A 23956-nucleotide genomic window follows, 5' to 3' on the forward strand; every position below is an offset into this window, starting at 1 on the left:
TCACTGCAATCTTGGCCTCCCGGGTTCAAGTGATTCTCCTGCCTCAGCCTCCTGAGGAGCTGGGATTATAAGCATGTGCCACCACATCTGGCTAATTTTATATTTTTAGTAGAGACGGGTTTTCTATGTTGGTCAGGCTGGTCTTGAACTCCTGACCTCAGGTGATCCACCTGCCTCAGCCTCCCAAAGTGCTGGGATTTCAGGCATAAGCCACTGGGCCCAGCTGATAATTTATATTAAATGTACCTTTAAAGTTATAGTTGCTACAACTTTTCAGAATCTTTTGACCCTGTTAGGAACAAATAAATCATACCTTGTGATCTGCCACACCTAAGAAGGCAATGGCTGTGTAAAGCATATGAGTTAGAGCACTATCATGATGTCCTTCAGCTAAGTGAGTTGAAGTAAAGGAAAAAAATTCCAAAAAGTCATTCTTTGACACCTGAAGTTCTCCTGAAATTTTAGTTACACTATTTTGGATTGCATATAGACTGATCTGGGGGCCCCAAACCTAATTACTTTCAATAATGTGTTTCACTTAAAAACAAAACAAAACAATCTAACATTTAATTCCAGGACCTCATTTATATTTATTTTGTTGTCTCCAAAACAATTATAATAGTGCTTAAGATAAACTTGCCAGATTTTAGTAGTTACCCTCTAAAAGACATATTGCATACATACTTTAAGTACAACAAAGGTACAAGAGCAAGGAATCTCCCTGGACCACTCCTGTCTAGTAGAATTAAGGTTGCCCTTTAAAACTGACTTGTAAAATGAGTCCTAAATCTGTTTTCTAAGTCACTGACCACATAAATCTTAGCAGAGTAAGTGGCAAGCAAAGAGGGTGGGGAATAGAGGTTGTATCACAAGCAACCTGGAGCTTTTCTAAAGTCATACTCTTCTCCCTCATTGTAACAAAGAAAATTATTATTAGTTTACTAATAAGTTTTACGGCAGTAAGTATCAGTAATAGAAGAATAAAAACTGGTGCTTGGAGTTCTGCTGGATGGAGTGGGTAAGGATGTATGAATAGAAAACAGAAAAAAGACATGTCTGTAGAGTAAAATGAGTAGACATATTTGACTAGAGAGTTGGGTTTCTACAAGAGAAGAGTTGGGGCTGAGCTAGAGATAATAATTTAGAGCAAGACAATGAATACTAGGTAAGGGAATTTGAACTTTTTCTTTCAGGCAAGAAGACACCAAAGGGTTTTCATTTATGAGCATTTAAATTGCTAAATTACAAGGGAGCAAACATTATATTGAGTGGCAAATCACCTTTTTTCTCCCCCAGCACCAGGACATTCCAAAATATTCTTTCAATGTCCCTACCTTTCTGAAAATTTAGGGTACTGTAGGTGATACAGAGACGCTATAAAATATTTAACTTATAATGAGTTTGTTCATTATTTGAATACTGATTTAGAATAACAGAGACGCTATAAAATATTTAACTTATAATGAGTTTGTTCATTATTTGAATACTGATTTAGAATAACAGAGACGCTATAAAATATTTAACTTATAATGAGTTTGTTCATTATTTGAATACTGATTTAGAATATCTACATTAATCTATGAAAGTTTCATTCATCATTGATCAGTTTAATTCACTCATCCTTTCTTTTTCCATTGTTCCAGCCTTCTAGTTTTCTGCAAGACTTTAAACAACTCTGATCTATTCCAAAAGGATACGGTGTTCAGCCATTTTAGCCATGAGATCATCATTGTCAAAAAGCAATAAACAGATCACAGCAATAATGAAAAAAGCAGCTCCTCTTGTCTGAAAATAAAGAAAATAACATCAAGGATGACTTTTTTCAAGGGTTGATTTTTAAGACCGTAGAAAAACATTTTCTCAAGTAAGCATTTACAAAAATGCATTAAAAAACTGAAAAAACATCTGACATTAAAGCTCTTAGATAAGCTTACAGTATTAGCAGTAAGACATCAAAGAGACATAAACTAATGATAACGCTGATTATCTCTTTGCTAACATGGCTAGACATATTACTGTGCACAAATTGTTACTGTTTACAGAATCAACCTTCCTAAATGCTACTTTACTTTTGGTTGAAAAGCCCAAGTAGCTAAAGAATAACTAGTAGGAACTTGTTTTACTCTACAATATGCAAGGAATAAAGAATATTCTAGATACTACTCCTCTACAGAAAAATAATCCAGAGGGCACGGTAAAACCAGCAAAGTCATTTCTAAGATCTAGTAAAGTATAAAGTATTTAAAAAGCTGATAAACTTAAAATTTATGTTCTCATTCCAGGGAAAAGTTTTTATTTTTTTCCAGACAGGTCTTGCGTCGCCCAAGCTGGAGTACAGTGGCATGAATACAGCTCATTGCAGCCTACAATTCCTGGGCTCCAGTGATCCTTTTGCCTCAGCCTAATAAACAGCTGGGACCACAGGCATGTGCTACCATGCCTGGTTAATTTTTTATTTGTAGAGACCAGGTCTAGCCATGCTGTCCAGGTTGAGGAAAAAGGTTTTCATAAAAGAAAATTATTAGCTTAGTTTATGTAAATATTTCAGAAGGGTAGCTTCAAGAGCAATCTAAATAGCATTACTATACATTCCTTTTTTTTTTTTTTTTTTGAGAAGAGTCTCATTCTGTTGCCCAGGCTGGAGTGCAGTGGCACGATCTCAACTCACTGCAACCTCCGTCTCCCGGGTTCAAGTGATTCTCCTGCCTTAGCCTCCTGAGTAGGTGGGATTACAGGTGCATATCACCATGCTTGGCTAATTTTTGCATTTTTAGTACAGACAGGGTTTCACCATGTTGGTCAGGCTGGTCTCGATCTCTTGGCCTCATGATCCGCCCGCCCTGGTCTCCCAAAGTCCTGGGATTACAGGCATGAGCCACTGTGCCTGGCTAAATAGCATTACTATACATTCTACATTTACAAATTTACAGGTATAACACGTCTTGTATGATACATATACTTGTAGAATACCTATTATATATGGATACATAAGTGTATTATATATACCTACAATGGAAGTATAATACAATACTTCTATTAAAGTTTACAATGCAAAGTGAGGATACTCTTCTATTCATTATATGATTACCACTATAATGGATAAATTCTCTGTTAGTGTGGTATTACAACAAAATTCAGTATGCTACACATAAGAAAAACCATGTAATTTTAAATTTCTTAAGTTTTCACTGAGTTAGGATATGGCAACATCAACAACAATCAAATACAGAGAACATAACTTAATATTTTGTTAACAAAGAAGGCAACTGAGAATTCTGTAATGCTTCAGTCTCATAATTAAGAAAAAAAAGGCCGGGCACGGTGGCTCATGCCTGTAATCCCAGCACTTAGGGAGGCTGAGGCGGGTGGATCACGAGGTCAGGAGATCAAGACCAGCCTGACCAATATGGTGAAACCCCGTCTCTACTAAAAGTACAAAAATTAGCCAGGTGCGGTGGCAGGTACCTATAATTCCAGCTACTCAGGAGGCTGAGGCAGGAGAATTGCTTGAACCTGGGCAGTAGAGGTTGCAGTGAGCCGAGATCGTGCCACTGTACTCCAGCCTGGGTGACAGATTGAAACTCTGTCTCAAAAAAAAAGGCCGGGCGTGGTGGTTCACACCTGTAATCCCAGAACTTTGGGAGGCCAAGGCGGGCAGATCACAAGGTCAGGAGTTCAAGACCAGCCTGGCCAACATAGTGAAACCTTGTCTCTAGTAAAAATACAAAAATTAGCTGGGTGTAGTGGCATGTGTCTGTAATCTCAGCTACTAGGGAGGCTGAGGCAGAAGAATTGCTTGAACCTGGGAGGTGGAGGTTGCAGTGAGCCAAGATGGTGCCACTGCACTCCAGCCTGGGGAATCCAGTGAGACTCCATCTCAAAAAAAAAAAAAAAAAAAAGAAAAAGAAAAAACAATCATCAAGTCCTGGACTGATGCCCTGATCCATTTCTCACACTAATGAGAACACTCTCATTTCTAGTTACTTAAGGAGGAAAACTTTTTTTTTTAATATTTTCAAGTCATTTTTATTTCTTTTGTGAGTTGTCATTCCCAGTTTTTTGCTGATTTCCTGCCAAGGATCTTAAACATTTTTAAAACTGAAATGGGTGATTTATACTTTGAAAGAAATGTAAAACTTATTTGTGGCAATTTTTGTTGTTGTTAGTTTTTTGTTTACATACTGATTTCTGTTATACATTAAGTTTATAATCATTACGAAGCCAAATATAGTCAGTTTTCCCTTTGTGATTTTTTCCACTGCTTTTATGCTCAGAATTTTCTCTATCTACATATTTTATTCTATGTTTTTACAAATGTCTATTTTGTAAACTCACAAAGCTCTTCAATCCGTGAAATTTATTTTGGAGTACTCTATTAGTGAGGGGAAAGGATTAAACAGTGGCCCCTGCTTTAATACTAATGACCCAGTTTGAAATCTGCAGGCAGAGTATTCTTTTACTCTGCTCTACTTGGCGTATTACTTTGTTCACTTCATTACTTCATTTATCTCCTTCCACTACTTTGCTTGAAAGTCCCTTTCAGACTAGGGACTATTACACTGTATTTGTCTTTATGTATCCTTTCCTCTATGTCTAGGAAAATGCACCATGCACAGCAAGTGTGGGAGATCGGTCTTGGTAGTGGGAGAAATTACAGGAACAGAAGCAAACCTTCTTGGAAGGCCAGGGGGTTTTGCAAGTTTTGAGATACTTTTACTGAAGGCAGCCAGATTCTCTTATCAGAAGCCTAAAAGCTTAGGCTTAGATACAAGGGAATGTACAGGAGTTTATCTAAATAGCTTGTTTACTCATGTTGTCCTAAAACTGACCTTTGATCATTTGCACTCAAGACTGCTCTCTACGTAGGGGGTCAGCAATATTATTTACCCACAAAGCACGTTGATTTAAGCCTTTGTCATTAAATCTATACTGAATAAATGCCCGCAACGCCAGCTTGTCAAAGCCACAGCTGCTGACTCTTTATAGCACCCTCCTTAGGGTCTGTAAGTAGCCTGGTCCCCTAGCCCACTCCTTCACTAATACCTGTGTCTGAGTGCATTTGTCGTTCAGTCAGGGTCTGCCAGTCAGACCCAGCAAGGAAGTGTTTAATTTGGTAAAACAGAAACACTGTATAGTTCTAACAGTTTGGAACTGTAGATTGGTAGCTCATTTAACAAAAGGATAATACTTGAATCACTTAGGATGAACAGGAATGCTTAGGTGGCAAAATGTTAGATAAATGTTCATCATAATTTAAATTTAACAAGTTTTTAGTTATTTTTCAAAAATGATTTATGGGTTTAAGAATGAGTAGGGGGTTTGGGGGAAAGGTGCATGAATACAACATGAAAGAGATCATTGTGGTGATGCATCAGTTGTCTATCTTGCTTGTAATGGTTACACAAATCTACACATGATAAAATTTCATAGACCTACATGCATACATACACACATGCACACACATGATTGTATGTAAAATTGGTAAAATCTGCGTAAGGTCTATGGATTGCACCAATTTCAATTTCCTATTTTTTTTTTTTTTAATTTTTGTGGGTATATGTATTTATGGGGTACTTGACATGTTTTGATATAGGCATGCAATGTGTATAATCACATCATGTAAAACGGGGTATCCATCCCCTCGAGCATTTAGCTTTTGTGTTACAAATAATTCAATTACACTCTTATAGTTATTTTAAATGTACAATTATTATTGATTATGGTCACCCTATTGTGATATGAAATACTAGGTCTAATTGCCTGGTTTTGATAGTGTACTTGATTTGGTTAAGAAGTTACCTTTGGGGGAAACTAAATGAAGGGTGAGGGTCCTCTATGTACTATTTTAGCAACTTCCTAGGAATCTATAATCATTTCAAGATCATTTTCCACTGTTTTCATGTTCATAAATTTCTTCAACTACAGATTATTTTATATTTTTACAAACATCTATTTTTGTAAACTTACAGAATTCTTCAAAAACAAAAAAAATTTGTAAGAAAAATGTAAAACTAGCAGAAAAAGCCCGTTTTTGTTTTTTGTTTTTTTTTTTTGAGGCCGAGTCTCACTCTATCGCCCAGGTTGGAGTGCAGTGGCGTGATCTCAGCTCACTGTAACCTCCGCCTGTGGGTTCAAACAATTCTCGTGCCTCAGCCTCCAGAGTAGCTGAGATTATAGGTGCCCGTCATCATGCCCAGCTAATTTTTGCATTTTTAGTAGAGACGGGATTTCACCATGTTGGCTAGGCTGGTTTCAAGCTCCTGACCTCATGTAATTTGCTCACCTCAGCCTCCCACAGTGTTGGGATTGCAGGCGTGAGCCATCACGCTCAGCCTCCCTGCATTCTCTTAAATGATAAAAGATAAGATTTTATTCCTTTGGATAATATATGACATACATACTTTCCATTTCCAAGTAACTGATAATGGAAAATTCTACCTTTGCTGGTCCTCCTCCAGAACTGGTGAACAAAACACTGAGTAGTGAAATGACAACAATATCACTGTGTTCAAATAGCAGCAAAGTCCTACAAAAATAAAACATTATCATTCATGAAATGTAATTTATCTTTATCAAGACACATGAATTCAACTAGAGTTAGAGAAAGAAAAACATTTCCCCTTGATTTCACAAAACTTAAGAAAAATAAATAGGTACAACCGCTTTAGAAAATAGTTTGGCATTATCTACCTTAGAAAGACTGAAGCTACAAATACCCAATCATACCCCTCATAGAATTACATCATACAGATTTCTTATTCTTGTATAGATATGTATCAGGTAACACTTACAAGGTTGCTCATACCAGCACTGTCTGCAGTAAGCCAAAAAATACAGGCAATGTGGCTGGGTGCAGTGGCTCACGCCTATAATCCCAGCACTTTGGGAGGCCGAGGCAGGCGCATCACGAGGTCAAGAGATCGAGACCACTCTGGCCAACATAGTGAAACCCTGTCTCTACTAAATATACAAAAATTAGCTGGGCATGGTGGCATGGGCCTGTAATCTACTCAGGAGGCTACTCAGGAGGCTGAGGCAGGAGAATCACTTGAACTCGGGAGGTGGAGGTTGCAGTAAGCCAAGATTGGGCCACTGCACTCCAGCCTGGTGACAGAACAAGACTTCATCTCAAAAAAAAAAAAAAAAAAAAAAAAAAAATTTACAGGCAACGTATAGCCATGTGCTGTATAATATCATTTTGGTCAATGATAGACCACATATATACAATGGTGGTCCCGTAAGATTATAATGGAGCTGAAAAATTCCAATCACCTAGCGTTAATGCATTACTCATGTGTTTCTGGTGATGCTGGTGTAAACAAACCTACTGCACTGCCAGTCATATAATACAGTACATACAATTATATACAGAACATAAGACTGTATAATGATAATACATGACTATGCTACTGGTTTAGGTTTAGGTGTTTATTATACTATACTTTTAATTACTTTAGAATGTACTTTTGCTTGTCAAAAACAAAGGTAACTATATCCTTTGACTTCAAATAGTGGTTTCAAAAAAAAAAAAGTTAACTGTAAAATAGCTTCAGGCAGGTCCTTCAGGAGGTATCCCAGAAGGCGGCATTGTTATCATAGGAAATGACAATTCCTTGCATGTTACCGACCCTGAAAACTTTCTATTGGGACAAGATGTGGAGGTGGAAGACGGTAATATTGATAATCCTGACCCTGTGTAGGTATAGGCTAATGCGTGCATATCTTAGTTTTTAACAAAAAAAGTGCCAGGAGTAGTGGCTCATGCCTGTAATCCCAGCACTTTGGGAGGGCGAGAAGGGTGGATCCTTGAGCCCAGGAGTTTGAGACCAGCCTAGGCAACGTGGGGAAACCTGCTCTCTATCAAAAAAGATACAAAAGTTAGCCAGGTGTGGTGGTAGGTGCCTGTAGTCCCAGCTACTGGTGAGGCTGAGGTGGGAGGATCCCTTGATCCAAGGAGACGGAGGTTGCAGTAAGCCAAGATTGTGCCATATATTCTAGCTTGAACAACAGAGTAAGATCCTGTCTCCAAAAAAACAAAAAAAGTTGAAAAAAAATTAAAAACAGAAAAAAGTCATAGAATAAGGACATAAAGAAAGAAAGTATTTTTGTACAGTTGTACAATGTGTTTATATTTTAAGCTGTTTTTACAAAAGAGTAAAGTATGCTAAGGTTAAGCTTCTACCTCCTGAGGTCAGGTGATCTCTTCCACCTCAGCCTTCTGGGTAGCTGGGATCACATGCACGCAGCACCATGACTGGCTAATTTTTTGTATTTTTTGTAGAGATGGGATTTTGCCATGTTGTCCAGGCTGGTCTCGAACTTCTGGGCTCAAGTAATCTGCCCACTTCGGCCTCCCAATGTGCTGGGATGAAAGATTTTGCAACTGAGAAACTGCATGATGGTTTTAGTAGAAGAATGAGAGGGCAGTGTTGGTAGTGATAAGGTTAGGAGCTAGATGACCAAATAGGGAGCCAAGTAAAAATGTAAGTACTTCCTCTTTCCCTCCTTATTGTAACACAAAAGGACAGTGATATAGTAACACAAGAATCAAAACATAACTTCATGAATAACAAATTTAAAATATTGCAGATGATAAGCAACAGCAGCACTCAATCATATTCAATTATATTCAAGCATAAGGTGAAAAACCTCTTCCTACGCTAGGAAATTCAGCTAGCTTTCTCACCCCTCCAAGCTGCAGCTGCGGCTAGAGATATGACATTTCCAATTATACCTACTCTGCATCTGACAACGTACATAGCAAACAAGTCAAAGGGATCCCAATCCAGAAGCTATTCTATTGGCCATGAGGGGGGGACTTTTCACAAGGCATTTCCACATTTCTCACCTTTCACTTTCCACTCTGTCTACCCCACTATTCTGAGTGAGATCCTTTACAACAGTGGTCTCCAAATTTTTTGGAACCAGGGTCTGGTTTCCTGGAGGATAATTTTTCCAGACAGCAGTGGTGGGGGGATGTTTCAGGATGAAACTGTTCCACCTCAGATCATCAGACATTAGATTCTCATAAGGAGCATACAACCGAGATCCCTCCCATGCACAGTTCACAATAGGGTTTGTGCTCCGATGAGAATCTAATGCCAGTGCTGATCTGACAGGAGGCAGAGCTCACGCAGTAATGCTTGCTCCCCCATGGCTCACCTCCTGCTCTGTGGCCTGGTTCCTATTGGGTTACGAAGCCATATTGGTCTGTAGCTAGGGAGTGGGGGATCCCTGCTTTAGAACATTTTTTTTTTTTTTTGAGATGGAGTCTCGCTCTGTTGCCTAGGCTGCAGTGCAGTGGTGTGATCTTGGCTCACTGCAACCTTCGCCTCCTGAGTTCAAGTGATTTCTGGCTAATTTTTGTATATTTTTTAATAAAGGCGGGATTTCGTTATGTTGGCTAGGGTGGTGTCCAACTCCTAACTTCAAATGATCCACCCCTTGGCCTCCCAAAGTGCTAGCGTTATAGGTGTGAGCCACAGTGCTGGTCAAGAACATTCTTCATTTCACTCCTTACCTCTCACTCTCATGGCAAGGCATTTTTTTCTTACACTTATTCACTAAGTAAAATCCTTCACAGATGGGGAAATGTTAAAAGAATGCTCATACACAGCTGCATGATACAACTCCTATCAAATGGTTGCTAAGCATTTCCTCCTTAAACCAGTCCACTTGCAGAAAAAGACTAATCTATATAGATCTAGGGAAATACGAAATGGGAGTAGTTTACTTTATCCACCACGCATTTAATCTGATAACTGATATACTACTTCTGAGACGTTTATTTATGAGAGTACTTGCAAAACTGTGCAAAAAAATGAGTGCTTTTAGAGATTTTGTTCTCCTTCTTATTGGCTGATTTTATTTACCACTTCAGACCTTTTATTATAGCTTCTAAGCTGTTAACAGGGATCACGAATAAATGATTAAAAAGCCGTATATGCTAAAAATTTTCTGAAACTTGGAATTCTAACTAGTAAAATATCTATGACAAATCATGAATAAATTTATTAATGGTATTCACCAAAGAACTAGTCCAGAAACTCAACAGGTTTCTTCTATTTGTTGAATTCTCTCTGATGCTATAAAAGTGCCAGACACATTTGCACAGATAAATATTTGACATAAAACACAGTGGAACAAAAACAATATTCAAAATGAAGAAATACAAACACATTCAAAATACGCATTTTTATTTACCTTAGTGGTCCACAAAGAGTGAGGCCAAAAAACCACAAGAGTGAAATAATACACCCAGCAACTGCATGTTTAAATATTTTGATCCACTATAAATGGAAACAAAAAAATTAAAAATTTCAGTCACATATATTTTGCTATATATCCCAATTTTAAATAAAATACAGAAAGATAATAATAACAAATATTTTAAAGGTGAAATAATTACGTATTTTGAAATTAAGTAGAACACATAAGATCCCTTGACTGAGTCTAGATTTCCAAGACAGTATTCTGGGCTGGGTGCGGTGGCTCATGCCTGTATCCTAGCACTTTGTGAGGCTGAGGCAGGTGGATCACCTGAGGTCAGGAGTTCAAGACCAGGCTGGCCAATATGGTGAAACCCTGTCTGTACTAAAAATACAAAAATCAGCTGGGTGTGGTGACAGATGCCTGTAATCCCAGCTACTCAGGAGGCTGAGGCAGGAGAATCGCTTGAGCCTGGGAGGTGGAGGTTGCAGTGAGCCGAGACTGCGCCACCGCACTGCAGCCTGGGCGATGGAGCAAGACTCTTCCTCAAAAAAAAAAAAGGACAGTATTCTGTTTTCCATTATCTATATTCTTGTCTGCTGGTAGATTTTGAAATCTTTTTCTTCAGAGTACAATTTTATGATTTCTCAGTTTCTCCCTAGTTTCCTAGGATCACTTAACTTTTTGTCTTTAAATTCTTTTCTACCAGGAATTTTTAGTGACCCAATTATCTGAAAGCAGAGAAAAAAGTTAAGATGGGGCTTAGACTGTTAATCCTATTTTAAAAAATGTTCTTGGTCTCTGAAACAGAAGTACTTAAATTTGTCTTTCTAATAAAAAAATTATGACACAGGTTTGTAAGTCATGGCATAAAGCAAACATGTAGTATGGTATAACTGCTGCTCAAAGAAGTGATGATGTGAGATGATTATGCAAAATGTAGGACAGTTCTAGTATGAACCACAGCTGCCTAAAGAGAATAGTGACAATGATCATGAGGGTGTCACAATGATGAGGCATCATTCCAAAAACTTCATAAGTATTAATTCATTTCTTCCTCACAGTTCCATTAGGAAGTTACTATTATCACCATTTTACAGGTGAGCAAATTAAGGTAGAGAGAAATCAAGTAACTCGCCCAAAGTAAGGGTCAGTAAGGAGGACAGACAGAACACACCTTTGACTCCAGAAACCTCACTCTTAACCCCTATGCTTTGTCAGCTTTCCAGTGACATTTGTACTAGGCTCTTGGGCATGCTTTCATGTCCAATTTGTAAGTTTTTCAGAATAAGAAGTGTGTACTGAAGAAAACAATTACATGAATGCTTTATAATTTTTTTTAGCCTCTTTTTTTTTTTTTTTTTGGGACGGAGTCTCGCTCTGTCGCCCAGGCTGGAGTGCAGTGGCCAGATCTCAGCTCACTGCAAGCTCCGCCTCCCGGGTTCCCGCCATTCTCCTGCCTCAGCCTCCCGAGTAGCTGGGACTACAGGCGCCCACCACCTCGCCTGGCTAGTTTTTTGTATTTTTTAGTAGAGATGGGGTTTCACCGGGTTAGCCAGGATGGTCTCGATCTCCTGACCTCGTGATCTGCCCGCCTCGGCCTCCCAAAGTGCTGGGATTACAGGCTTGAGCCACCGTGCCTGGGCCTCTTTTTTTTTTTAAAAACATTTCATGATCTTAGTACTTTATGGTTTAAAGTCTCCATTCAGAAAAGACAAGAGCAAGTTAACTCTAAAATTGTTCTTCGGCATATCTTAAATTATTCATTAAGTGCCCATTATCAAAAAATAAGCATTGCATCCTGGCCCACTAAACGAGAAGCTGCTAGGAATAAAAGATTCTGCAAAGATCTTACCTGGTGTTTGGTAATAGTTTTCCCAGAAGAAAATGGCTTTTGAAACAAAACCATAAAAAATGCAGTCCTGTAAATATTGAAACATTAATATATTAATATTAATCAATATTAAACACAAGATATGGTTTTAAGTAAAGACACTTACTTTAAACAAATATGCCAGAACTTGAAGTGTTATCCTCTGAATAAATCATACTGGAGAATTATACTCATTTTAGTAAAACTCCTTTTCAACATTTAGAGAACTTTTTTTTTTTTTTTTGAGATAGAGTCTTGCTCTGTTGCCAGGCTGGAGTGCAGTGGCGCGATCTTGGCTCACTGCAACCTCCGCCTCCTAGGTTCAAGCAATTCTCCTGCCTCAGCCTCCTGAGTAGCCGGGATTGTAGGCGCGCGCCACCACGCCCAGACAATTTTTTGTATTTTTAGTAGAGACGGGGTTTCAACATGTTGGCCAGGCTGGTCTCAAACTCCTGACCTCGGTTGATCTGCCTTCCTTGGCCTCCCAAACTGCTGCGAAAACAGGCATGAGCAACCACGCCTGGCCAAGAACTCTTATTTTCTGTCTTCAGAACCAGCTAACAAGCCACAAAAGGAGTCGCAAGTTTTTTTATATCTTAAAATACCAAAGAAAATAATTCCTATTTTCTCTAAAATTCAGTAATAAATCTTGAAATAGTATAATGAAAATGAAGAAATTACTAATTATACATCCCTACCTTTCACATTGCCAAAACAGTTGTATAAAAATGCACACAACTTGGCCAGGCATGGTGGCTCAAGCCTATAACCCCAGCACTTTGGGCGGCTGAGGTGGGCAGATCACCTGAGGTCAGGAGTTGGAGACCAGCCTGGTCAACATGGCAAAATCCCGTGTCTACTAAAAAAAAAATACAAAAATTAGCCAGCCATGGTGGGACACACCTGTAATCCTAGCTACTTGGGAGGCTGAGGCAGAATTGCTTGAACCCAGGAGGCAGAGGCTGCAGTGAGTTGAGACTGAGCCACTGCACTCCAGCCTGGGCAACCGAGCCAGACTGTCTCTAAATAAATAAATAAATAAATAAATAAATAAATAAATAAAGCACATAACTGGTGGCTTAATATTTCTTAATCAATAATCTATTTCCCAAATTACCATTATACTTCCAAGAGTGTTTTTTTGTTTTTTTTTTTTTAAATGGAGTCTCGCTCTGTTGCCCAGGCTAGAGTGCAATGGCGCAATCTCAGCTCACTGCAACTTCCGCCTCCCAGGTTCAAGCTATCCTCCTGTCTCAGCCCCCCTAGTAGCTGGGACTATAGACATGTGCCACCATGCTTGGTTAATTTTTGTATTTTTAGTAGAGATAGGGTTTCACCACGTTGGCCAGGCTGGTCTCCAACTCCTGACCTCAGGTGATCCATCCCCTTCGGCCTCCCCAAGTGCTGGGAATACAGGCGTGAGCCACCGTGCCCAGCTGACTCCCAAGAGTCTTTAATAGGTTTTTATTAACAGAGAGGGTGGTCACTATCAATCTCAAGATCCAAGAAATCTTTATTCAGAATTTCTTATATGTAGGCTGGGCGTGGTGGCTCATGCCTGTAATCCCAGCACTTTGGGAGGCTAAGGCGGGCGGATCACAAGGTCAAGAGATTGAGACCATCCTGGCCAACATGGTGAAACCCTGTCTCTGTTAAAAATACAAAAATTAGCTGGGCATGGTGGTGAGCACCTGTAGTTCCAGCTACTCAGGAGGCTGAGGCAGGAGAACTGCTTGAACCCGGGAGGCCGTGATCTTCCAGTGAGCCAAGATCATGCCACTGCACTCCAGCCTGGCGACAGAGTGAGACTGTGTCTCAAAAAAGAAAAAAAAAAGCATTTCTTATAAGTAGAATAATTTAATGTTCATACTGTATGAGGGCTGTACTAAGAAAGGATTATGTAGTGAACACAGCCCAACCATGGTAACTTAGAAAATAAGGAATATTTGTTCCAAGACAGGCCTCAGATAACACCCTGTGCCTGTTTGAAGATTGGGTTGTGTCAAATAGTGTAGGAATCCCTACTGTCCCTGAGACCTTTTCAGGAAGTCAGCAAGGTTAAAAGCATTTTCATAAAAATACCAAGACATTATCTGCCCCTTTCACTCTTATTCTCCCAGGAGTGTAGGCCGAAATTGCTAATACTGCAACAGGTTCAATGCTGAGGCACTTATGAGAATCTGGCTATCCTCTATTAAGCCAGATATTAAAATCAACTTGCAAAAATCTCATCAACGTCTGTGTTTAGGCAAGTGATTAGAGCACAACAATCCCTTTTCTTGTCAGTCTCTTTGTATCTCTAATCTTAAGTATACTCCCAGTTGAAAAAATTTATCAAATACTTGTCAGGAGGAACAAACAAAACAAAATATTGCATGTAAAGTTTCTTAAAGATACTCTGTTAAAAAAGGATTTTCAAAGAAATAAAAAATATCAAGAAAAAAAAATCCACACACTCACCCAAGTTTTAATATAAAAATGAATTGAACAATGTGAACAGCTTTTAGGAGATCATATGATTCGAAAAGTCCGACAGCCTTCAAAAATTTAGTGAAACATAATAACACAATGTATTTTGTTAATCTGAAAAATAAAAGCAGAAACAATTTTTAGTATCATTGAAATTACAAGGAACTCATCAATCTGGTTTTTTAAACGAGGTCATTACAGAAACCATAGAAATATAAATAAACAAAAAATGAAACAAAACAAAGTTCCCAAACAACTCACCATCCACATGATAATTACTGTTGACTTTTTTTTTTTTTAAATCATAGAGACGGGGTCTCAATGTGTTGCCCAGGCTGGTCTCGAACTCCTTGGGTCAAGCGATCCTCCAGCCTTGGTCTTCCAAAGTGCTGGGATTACAGGTGTGAGCCACCACGCCCAACCTACTGTTAACATTTTGAGGCCAGGTGCAGTAGCTTGAGACCAGCCTGGGCAACATGGCGAAAGCCTATCTCTACAAAAAATACTAAGAATTAGCCAGGCATTCGGCGCATGGCAGCAGTCTCGGCTCCTCGGGAGGATCACCTGAGCCTGGAAGGTTGAGGTTGCAGTGAGCTGTGATCGTGTCACTGCACTCCAGCCTGGGCGACAGAGGGAGACCCTGTCTCAAAGTACAAACTGGCTGGGCGCTCATGCCTGTAATCCCAGCACTTTGGGAGGCCGAAGTGGGTGGATCACCTGAAGTCTGGAACTCAAGACCAGCCTGGCCAACATGATGAAAACTCACCTCTCCTAAAATACAAAAATTAGCTGGGCGTGGTGGCAGGTGCCTGAAATCCCAGCCATTTGGGAGGCTGAGGCAAGAGAATCGCTTGAACCCGGGAGGCAGAGGTTGCAGTGAGTCAAAACTGCACCACTGCACTTCAGCCTAGATAACAGAGTGAGATTCTGTCTCAAAACAAAAACCAACCAACCACAACATTTTGGGTTTCTTTTCAATGTATATGAATGATTATGTATAGATACAGTCTACTTTAACAAAAAATGCCCAAAGAAAAAATGAAAATTTTCTTGATCAAGTTGGACTATTTTGTTATCTGCTTTCTAACTTAGTAACTCCTCCAAACAAAAAAGGAGAACTAAATAAAAACTAAATTCTGTTATGAAATGAAAAGACCACAATAAAGGAAGAAATGGAAGAATGGTAAATGCCTTTGGTTCGCGCCTCCTCTGCCTTGTTAAGTGACTACAGTGAGAGTTGTGGTTGAAAGGTCAATTGACTGGACCTAGAGTCCTAAAAAGGCTCAGGAATTGGAAACACCTCAGGAGGGGAATGAGAAGCTGAAAAGAAGAGGATCTCTAGGAAGTCTTCCAAGTAATCAGATTCCCAGGTTCCTGCCCAGCCGGCAGGCAACTCTCTCCTCAAAGACTATTAGGAGTCACGAGTCATAGCCTCTGGCGAGGTCACTTAAATTTCCTGAAGTAGACAACTCTGCTGGCTTTATAAGAGAATGTCCATGTTTTTAGGAAAAACAAGTATTTAAGGATAAAGAAGCATGAAGTATGTAACTTACTGTCAAATAGTCCAGGGGAAAAAAATACCTGTGTGTGTGCATTTAGAGAGAGAGAGAATAAATCACATGGGACGATACATTAACAATTACAGAGTCCAGGCAAAGAATATACTACTCTTGTGACTTTTACATAAACTGGACATTATTTTTAAATGAGTAGTTTAAAAGTGTTATTTATTCAAGGATGTATTGTCTCAGGTAGGGAAATGTGGTAAACAATCCTTTGCTATTTTATTTGTACTATTTACTTACCAGAGTTACCCTTCTATTGTAGTTTATTGCAGAATCAATCAAATTCAACTCAGGACTGGCTGAATTTTGATGGATTCCTGGTTGCAAGAGTTTTACTTTACATAGACCAAAAATCAAATACTAGTTATAATCTGCAACAAAAACTAGTTGACAAGTCCTTTAATTGTGGGTATTTTTATGTCCAAATTTACAAACATGGATTAATTTAAACAAAGGTTTATTTTGCTTTACGTCCTCTTTGCGGGGAAGGGCAGAAGGTCACAGCTAACATTTGTTGGGCATCTGCTATGTTCCAAGTGCTTTGAATACATCATTTCATTTAATTCTTGCAACAGTCCTACAAACCAAGAAGTGGTATCCCTGTTTCACAAAACTGAGTCATAGAAAAGTAATTTGCCCAAGGTCACACAACTGATAAATGAGCTGGTAGTCCGAGTTGTTTAAAACCCCCCATATAGTGCCTTCTACATAGTAGATACTTGAGTATTTATTGAATGAATTAAACTTGAATTACACACTGATTTTTTATTTTTTAGCCAGAGAACTGTCGAGCTACGGCAGTAGGCAAAGCCCAAGAGGCAGGTTTGAACCTAAATCCAAATTTCAGTAATTCCAGGTTTAGAGAACCAGGGAATTATCTTCAATCTCAGCTCACTGCAACTTCTGCCCCTGGGTTCAAGTGATTCTCCTGCCTCAGCCTCCTGAGTAGCTGGGATTACAGATGCCAGCCACCATGTCAGGCTAATTTTTGTATTTTTAGTAGAGACAGGTTTTCGCCATGTTGGTTGGCCAGGCTGGTCTCATACTTCTTTTTTTTTTTTTTTTTTTTTTTGAGAGGGAGTCTTGCTCTGTCGCCCGGGCTGGAGTGCAGTGGCCGGATCTCAGCTCACTGCAAGCTCCGCCTCCCAGGTTTACGCCATTCTCCTGCCTCAGCCTCCGGAGTAGCTGGGACTACAGACGCCCGCCACCTCCCCGGCTAGTTTTTTGCATTTTTAGTAGAGACGGGGTTTCACCGTGTTAGCCAGGATGGTCTCGATCTCCTGACCTCGTGATCCGCCCGTCTCGGCCTCCCAAAGTGCTGGGATTACAGGCTTGAGCCACCGCGCCCGGCCTTTGGTCTCATATTTCTGACCTCAGGTGATCCACCTGCCTTGGCCTCCCAAAGTGCTAGGATTACAGGCATGAGCCACCACGTTTAGAACCAGGGAATTTTCTAAACCTTCACAGAAAAGTCCACTGATAACTTTTGACAAGACTAGTTAATGGGAAATAATGGTTTATAAATTGAGGGGTGGGGAGGATGGGCCAGGCATGGTGGCTCATGCCTGGGAAGCCTAGGCAGAAGGATCACTTGAGTCCAGGAGTTCAAGACCAATCTGGGCAATATAGCAAGACCCCGTCTCTCCAAAAAATTTTTAAAAATTAGCCTCCCTTTCCTCTCCTCTCCCATCTTCACTTCCTGATAAATCGATGCCATTGTTTTTCCTTCATAACATGAACTAGGAATGTCTCCTTATTAATAATTTTGCTTATCAATATAGGTTACTTAGCCTGGTTTTTCATCTTTAGCCCAACAGTTCATTAATTGGAACTTTAAAAATCAAATAATCCGCTAGGCGCGGTGGCTCAAGCCTGTAATCCAAGCACTTTGGGAGGCCGAGACGGGCGGATCACGAGGTCAGGAGATCAAGACCATCCTGGCTAACACGGTGAAACCCCATCTCTACTAAAAATTACAAAAAACTAGCCGGGCGCGGTGGCGGGCGCCTGTAGTCCCAGCTACTCAGAAGGCTGAGGCAGGAGAATGGCCTGAACCTGGGAGACAGAGGTTGCAGTGAGCTGAGATCTGGCCACTGCACTCCAGCCTGGGCGACAGAGCGAGACTCCGTCTCAAAAAAAAAAAAAAAAAAATCAAATAATCCAGGCCAGGTATGGTAGCTCACGCCTGTAATTCCAGCACTTTGGGAGGCTGAGGTGGGAGGATTGCTTGAGCCCAGGAGTTCGAGACCAACCTGGGCAAAATAGCAAGACTTCATCTCTACTAAAAATTACAGAATGAACTGGGCATGATGGTGCACACCTGCAGTCTCACATACTGGGAAGGCTGAGGTGGAAGGATTGCTTAAGCCCAGGAGTTTGAGACTGCAGTGAGCCATGATTATTTTACTGCACTCCATCGTGGGCAACAGAGGAAACGACCTTGTCAGAAAGAAACGGAAGGGGAAGAAAGAAAGGAATGAAGGAAGGGAAGGAAAGAAAAAGGGAAGAAGGGAAGGAAAGAAAAAGGGAAGAAAGGAAGGGAAGAAACCACTGAAATCTCTAAGGGTGTTTTTTGTTCTATTTTTTTCTAGTACATATACGTTTGCTTTATTTTGTTGTTGTTGTTGGTTTTTTGTGGGGTTTTTTTTTGGGGGTTTTTTTTGGGGGGGAAGGTGGGGCAGGGTTTTGCACTATCACCCAGGCTCTAGTGCAGTAATGGGATCATAGCTCACTGCAGCCTTGACCTCCTGGGCTCAAGTGATCCTTCTGCCTTAGCCTCTCAAGTAGCAGGAACTACACGCACTGCCACTGTGCTTGGCTAATTTTTATATTTTGTAGAGATGGGGGTCTCACTATGTTACTAGGGCTGGTCTCAAACTCTAGGGCTCAACTGATCCTCCTGCTTCAGCCTACATTTACTTTATACCTAGACAACTGCTGGAGATTTGGTAAGTTTTCCAGAAGGGTCCTCCTGGAAGGTTGAAGCCTGGCTTTTGGGATATTGGAGTTAAATGAGAGAATGGGAGGCAGAGTTAAGAGGGGAAACTCCTTTTTAATTTCCACATTTTCCATCCAGGACCTCATTCTTCCTTTACTCTTGCAACCTGAAATAAAGTAAAACTCTTGCAACCTGGAATTCATCAAAATTCAACCAGTCCTGAGTTGAATTTGATTCTGCAATAAACTACAATAGAAGGGCAACTCTGCTAAGTAAATAGTACAAATAAAATAGCAAAGGATTGTTTACCACATTTCCCTACCTGAGACATTACGCTCTTTACACTCTTGAATAAATAACACTTTTAAACTACTCATTTAAAAATAATTTCCAGTTTACGTAAAAGTTATAATAGTATATCCTTTACCTGGACTCTGTAATTGTTAATGTATCATCCCATGTGATTTATTATTCTTTCTCTCTCTAAATGCACACATACAGGTTTTCCCCCTGGACTATTTGAGAGTAAGTTACATACTTCATGCTTCTTTATCCTTAAATACTTGTTTTTCCCAAGAACATGGACATTCTCTTATAAAACCAGCAGAGCTGTTTACTTCAGGAAATTTAAGTGATACGCTTTTTTTTTTTTTGAGACGGAGTCTCACTCTGTCACCCAGGCTGGAGTGCAGTGATGCATCTCGGCTCACCACAACCTCTGCCTCTTGGGTTCAAGCCATTCTCCTGCCTCAGCTTCCTGAGTAGCTGGGATTACAGGCGTGCACCACGTCCAACTAATTTTTTTTTTTTTTTTGCTATTTTTAGTAGAGACGGGGTTTCGCCATGTTGGCCAGGCTGGTCTCGAACCCCCGACCTCTGGTGATCCACCTGCCTTGGCCTTCCAAAGTGCTGGGATTACAGGCGTGAGCCCCTGCGCCCGGCCTGATATGATATTTTATCTAATCTACTGTCCATAGTACAATTTTGTCAACTGACCCAGTAACGTCCTTTAAAGCACTTTTCCCCCACCAAATCAGACCCGAATTGCCTACTGCATTTAGTTGTCATGTCTCAATAATTAACATGATATGCTGTTATTTACAAAATGAGATACTCAAAATAGATTAGAAAATTAAATTTATGCTACAAAAATGCAGTTGCTTTAAGTTCTGTCCTATGTGGTGTTCTTCCCTTTTTATAAAAAATGCTTATGTTGGGCCAGCTCGGTGGCTCATGCCTGTAATCCCAGCACTTTGGGAGGCCGAGGCAGGCGGATCACTTGAGGTCGGGAGTTAGAGACCAGTCACACCAACATGGAGAAACCTCGTCTCTACTAAAAATACAAAACATTAGCCAGGCGTGGTGGCCTATGTCTGTAATCCCACGTCCTCGGGAGGCTGCGGCAGGGGAATCGCTTGAACCCGGGAGGCGGAGGTTGTGGTGAGTGGACACCGCGCCATTGCACTCCAGCCTGGGCAACAAGAGTGAAACTCCGTCTCAAAAAAAAAAAAAAAAAAAAGGTTACGTTATAATGCTATTACTACAGTTCTAAAGAATTTATCACATTTATCACTTTCTTTAAATATCAAAGAAAGTATTTTATTCCAGAATGAGAAGAACACGTAAAAATTGGAGGCAATGAACACAGTTCCAGTCAAATTGCAGGGCTATATTTTGTGTATCTTTGACACTATCTCAGAACTTAGGAAGGACATACTCGAAAGTGGTTGCTGCACCTGTTGGTCCCTTACTTTTGGGGTTGGTGGGAGAATTGGAGAGAGGAAGTGGGAATTTTCACTTTTTACTCTATGAATTGCTGTGCTGTTTAGATTTTTTTTTTTTTTTTTTTTTGACAACGAAGACACATTTCTTACTTAAGAATAAAATAAAAAAAGAAATAGGGCTGGACCCTTGATGTGCTCAGTTAATCTGAACATCCAAGTTCACGTATGTACTTTGGTTTCGCCGCCTCTGGAGAGATGATGGTGACACCTTCCCCTAATTTATGCAGGGAAACGTCAGAAAGGTTAACTAGTCACCAGACTATTTCAGGGAGAAACAGCCAAGAGAAAGGCTTCTCACAGATCAGAAAAACCTCTCACTTGAACTGGCGGGCAGTTCTAAGACTGACTGACTGCCTTGTAACCCAGAAATTCAAGCAGAAGCTTTCTGGCTTTAGCGCCTTCATTCTGCAGCGGGCACCCGAAGGGCCCGGGGAGCCCGGAGGCAGCCTGCGCGCAGGGAGGGAGGCAGAGGAAGCGGGCGCGCCGACCCCGGGACGTCCCGGGCTGTCAGCAGGGACCGGACGGAGGCCAGGGAAGGTGTATCCTGAGCGGCCCAGCCGGTCGCTGCCTTTCGGATAGGTCCCTTACCGAGCGCTGGGTAAGTCCACCGGCCCGAGGCCGCCGCCGCCGCCGCCGGGGCCGGACAGCACGTCCCCGCCGTATTTCTCCTCCATTCCGGGGCTCACGAGCCGCCGCCGCTGCCCCTGCCGCGGGGTCTCCTCATGTCTCGCCGCTGTCGCGGAACAGCGGGCACAGGCGCGTCACTCCCCCATGGCAGCCGCCCCGTCGGGTTCCCGCAGGCCGGGCCGCCGCTGCCGCTGCCCCCGGCTCCGGCCCTCTAGCACACGCGCGTCGGGACTAGGCCGCGGGCAGTTCTGGCGGCGCCAGGTTCTCGGGAGGCAGCGCCAGTAGGGACGTTGCCAAGCCACGTCATCAGGCCCAGCAACCCTCACTCCCAGGGGAGTGCCCAGCCTTGCGTTTGCGCAAGCGGAACACTTGCCTTTCCTCGCCGCTTCTTAGGCTCCTCCTGCCATGTTGTGGCGCATTGAAGCCCCGCCTCCTATCAGCCTCTGCGGTTGGCGCTCCAGGTGCACTTTCCTGTCCCTGCAGTGCCACCTATGGGCCGTCAGAAGTACAGCGGATTCCTGCAGCGCAGAGGGAGGAGGCGTCGAAAATGTACAGCCAGTGTGATTAAACAAAGTTCACCAATCTTTTCCTCTGCGTTAGGGCTTCTGTTTTTTTTTTTTTAAGATGGAATTTCGCTCCTGTTGCCCAGTCTAGAGTGCAATTGCGCGATCTCGGCTCACTGCAACCTCCGCCTCCCAGGTTCAAGTGATTCTCCTGCCTCAGCCTCCCAAGTAGCTGGGATTACAGGCTTGTGCCACCACGCCTGGCTAATTTTGCATTTTTAGTAGAGACGGGGTTTCTCCATGTTGGTCAGGCTGGTCTCGAACTCCTGACCTCAGGTGATCCACCCACCTCGGCCTCCCAAAGTGCTGGAATTACAGGCGTGAGCCACCGCACTCGGCCTAGGGATTCTTAATCTAGGTTAACATACCCTCTGCCTCTTAAGTTTTTGTGAGTATGGATCATTTTTGTGATAAGAAGGCCTCAAGTCTTAAAAGTCCACGTGCCCTTCCCCCAGCCAGAGATAACTATTTTTGAAGCTGTAGATAATCCATTACAAATAGCGGTACAGCCATTTCTTTTGAACAATGCCTTTGATGGACTTTGGAGAGAAGAAACTAGTATTGATCAAAATTTGCCTCCTCAGCAAACTATCCCAGGGCAATTTTCTAGGAGTGACCATGTGCGAATCTTCAGGGCCTTCTCTCCTACTCCTAAGGGAACGTAAAGGCAATTTCCAGATTTCTAAAGAAACATTCTTATCCTGGGCAACATGGCAAAACCCTGTCTACAAAAAATACAAAAACAATTAGCCAGGCGTGGCATGTACCTATGGTCCCAGCCACTCAGGAGGGAGAGGCAGGAGGATCGCTTGAACGTGGGAGGTCAAGGTTGCAATAAGGCATGATCATGCTACTGCACTCCAGCCTGAGCAACACAGAGCAAGAAGGTCTCTGGGGAAAAAAATAAGAAAAGAAAAGAAAGAAAAAGAAAGGATTCTTCTTTGCCACAGGGAGCCTGGGGTCATCTATCAAATAAAATAACTGAGGAAGGTGACTGCTTTTGTGGCTTTTTGTGTGGGGCCTGGAGTACTGGTAACTGTCGTTGTTAGAGTCCCTGGAATCTAAGTGTGTAAGGACAGAACATAGGAGAAGGAAGAGGATTTTGTTAAGTGTTGCTGCAAACTGTTTTGTCTTCTTTTTTAGAATTGATTTTCTTTAAATTCTGCCTGTGAAACTGTGTAATTCAGGCACATCTGTAAAAACAGGTCAGATAGTGTTACCTGAAAAGGGGTCCCCATCCAGACCCCAAGAGAGCTTGGATCTCGCGCAAGAAAGAATTCGGCGTAAGTCCATACAGTAAAGTGAAAGCAAGTTGATTAAGAAAGTAAAGGAATAGGCCGGGCGCAGTGGCTCAAGCCTGTAATCCCAGCACTTTGGGAGGCCGAGACGGGCGGATCACGAGGTCAGCAGATCGAGACCATCCTGGCTAACACGGTGAAACCCCGTCTCTACTAAAAAAGTAGCTGTAGTCCCAGCTACTCGGGAGGCTGAGGCAGGAGAATGGCGTAAACCCGGGAGGCGGAGCTTGCAGCGAGCTGAGATCCGGCCACTGCACTCCAGCCTGGGCGACAGAGCGAGACTCCGTCTCAAAAAAAAAAAAAAGAAAGTAAAGGAATAAAAGAACGGGTACTCCATAGGCAGAGGGTGCAGTGGCTCATGCCTGTAATCCCAGCACTTGGGAGGCTGAGGCAGGTGGATCACCTGTGCTCAGGAGCTTGAGACCAGCCTGACCAACATGGTGAAACCCTGTCTCTACTAAAAATACAAAATTAGCCAGGTGTGGTGGTGCATGCCTGTACTCGGCTGAGGAGGAGAATCGCTTGATCCCGGGAGGTGCAGGTTGCAGTGAGCTGAGATCGCGCCATTGTACAAGAGTGAAACTCCGTCATAATAATAATAATAATAATAATAATAATAATAATAATAAT

At 41.6% G+C, this 23956-nt stretch overlaps 1 protein-coding gene across 3 annotated transcripts in view; it reads right to left on the reverse strand.

Moving 5' to 3' along the window:
- SLC30A5 (solute carrier family 30 member 5) overlaps positions 1-21826 on the reverse strand; it is a 40266-nt gene extending 18440 nt beyond the window's left edge. The window contains exons 1-7 of one of the 3 annotated variants that reach the window (XM_023207900.3): positions 21427-21812; positions 14543-14665; positions 12065-12131; positions 10204-10289; positions 6439-6526; positions 1698-1785; positions 314-390 (exon numbers count right to left, since the gene is read on the reverse strand). In XM_023207900.3, coding sequence (XP_023063668.1) covers positions 314-390; positions 1698-1785; positions 6439-6526; positions 10204-10289; positions 12065-12131; positions 14543-14665; positions 21427-21512 — 615 coding nt within the window. In that variant the 5' untranslated portion in view covers positions 21513-21812. Of the gene's footprint in view, positions 1-313; positions 391-1697; positions 1786-6438; positions 6527-10179; positions 10941-12064; positions 12132-14542; positions 14666-21426 lie in introns of those variants that run through there. The other 2 variants (XM_023207901.2, XM_023207902.3) reach the window with 2 other exon arrangements.
- Between the last annotated feature and the right edge of the window lie 2130 nt (positions 21827-23956).

Source organism: Piliocolobus tephrosceles, chromosome 4, assembly GCF_002776525.5.
Source record: "Piliocolobus tephrosceles isolate RC106 chromosome 4, ASM277652v3, whole genome shotgun sequence".
Lineage (NCBI taxonomy): Eukaryota > Metazoa > Chordata > Mammalia > Primates > Cercopithecidae > Piliocolobus > Piliocolobus tephrosceles.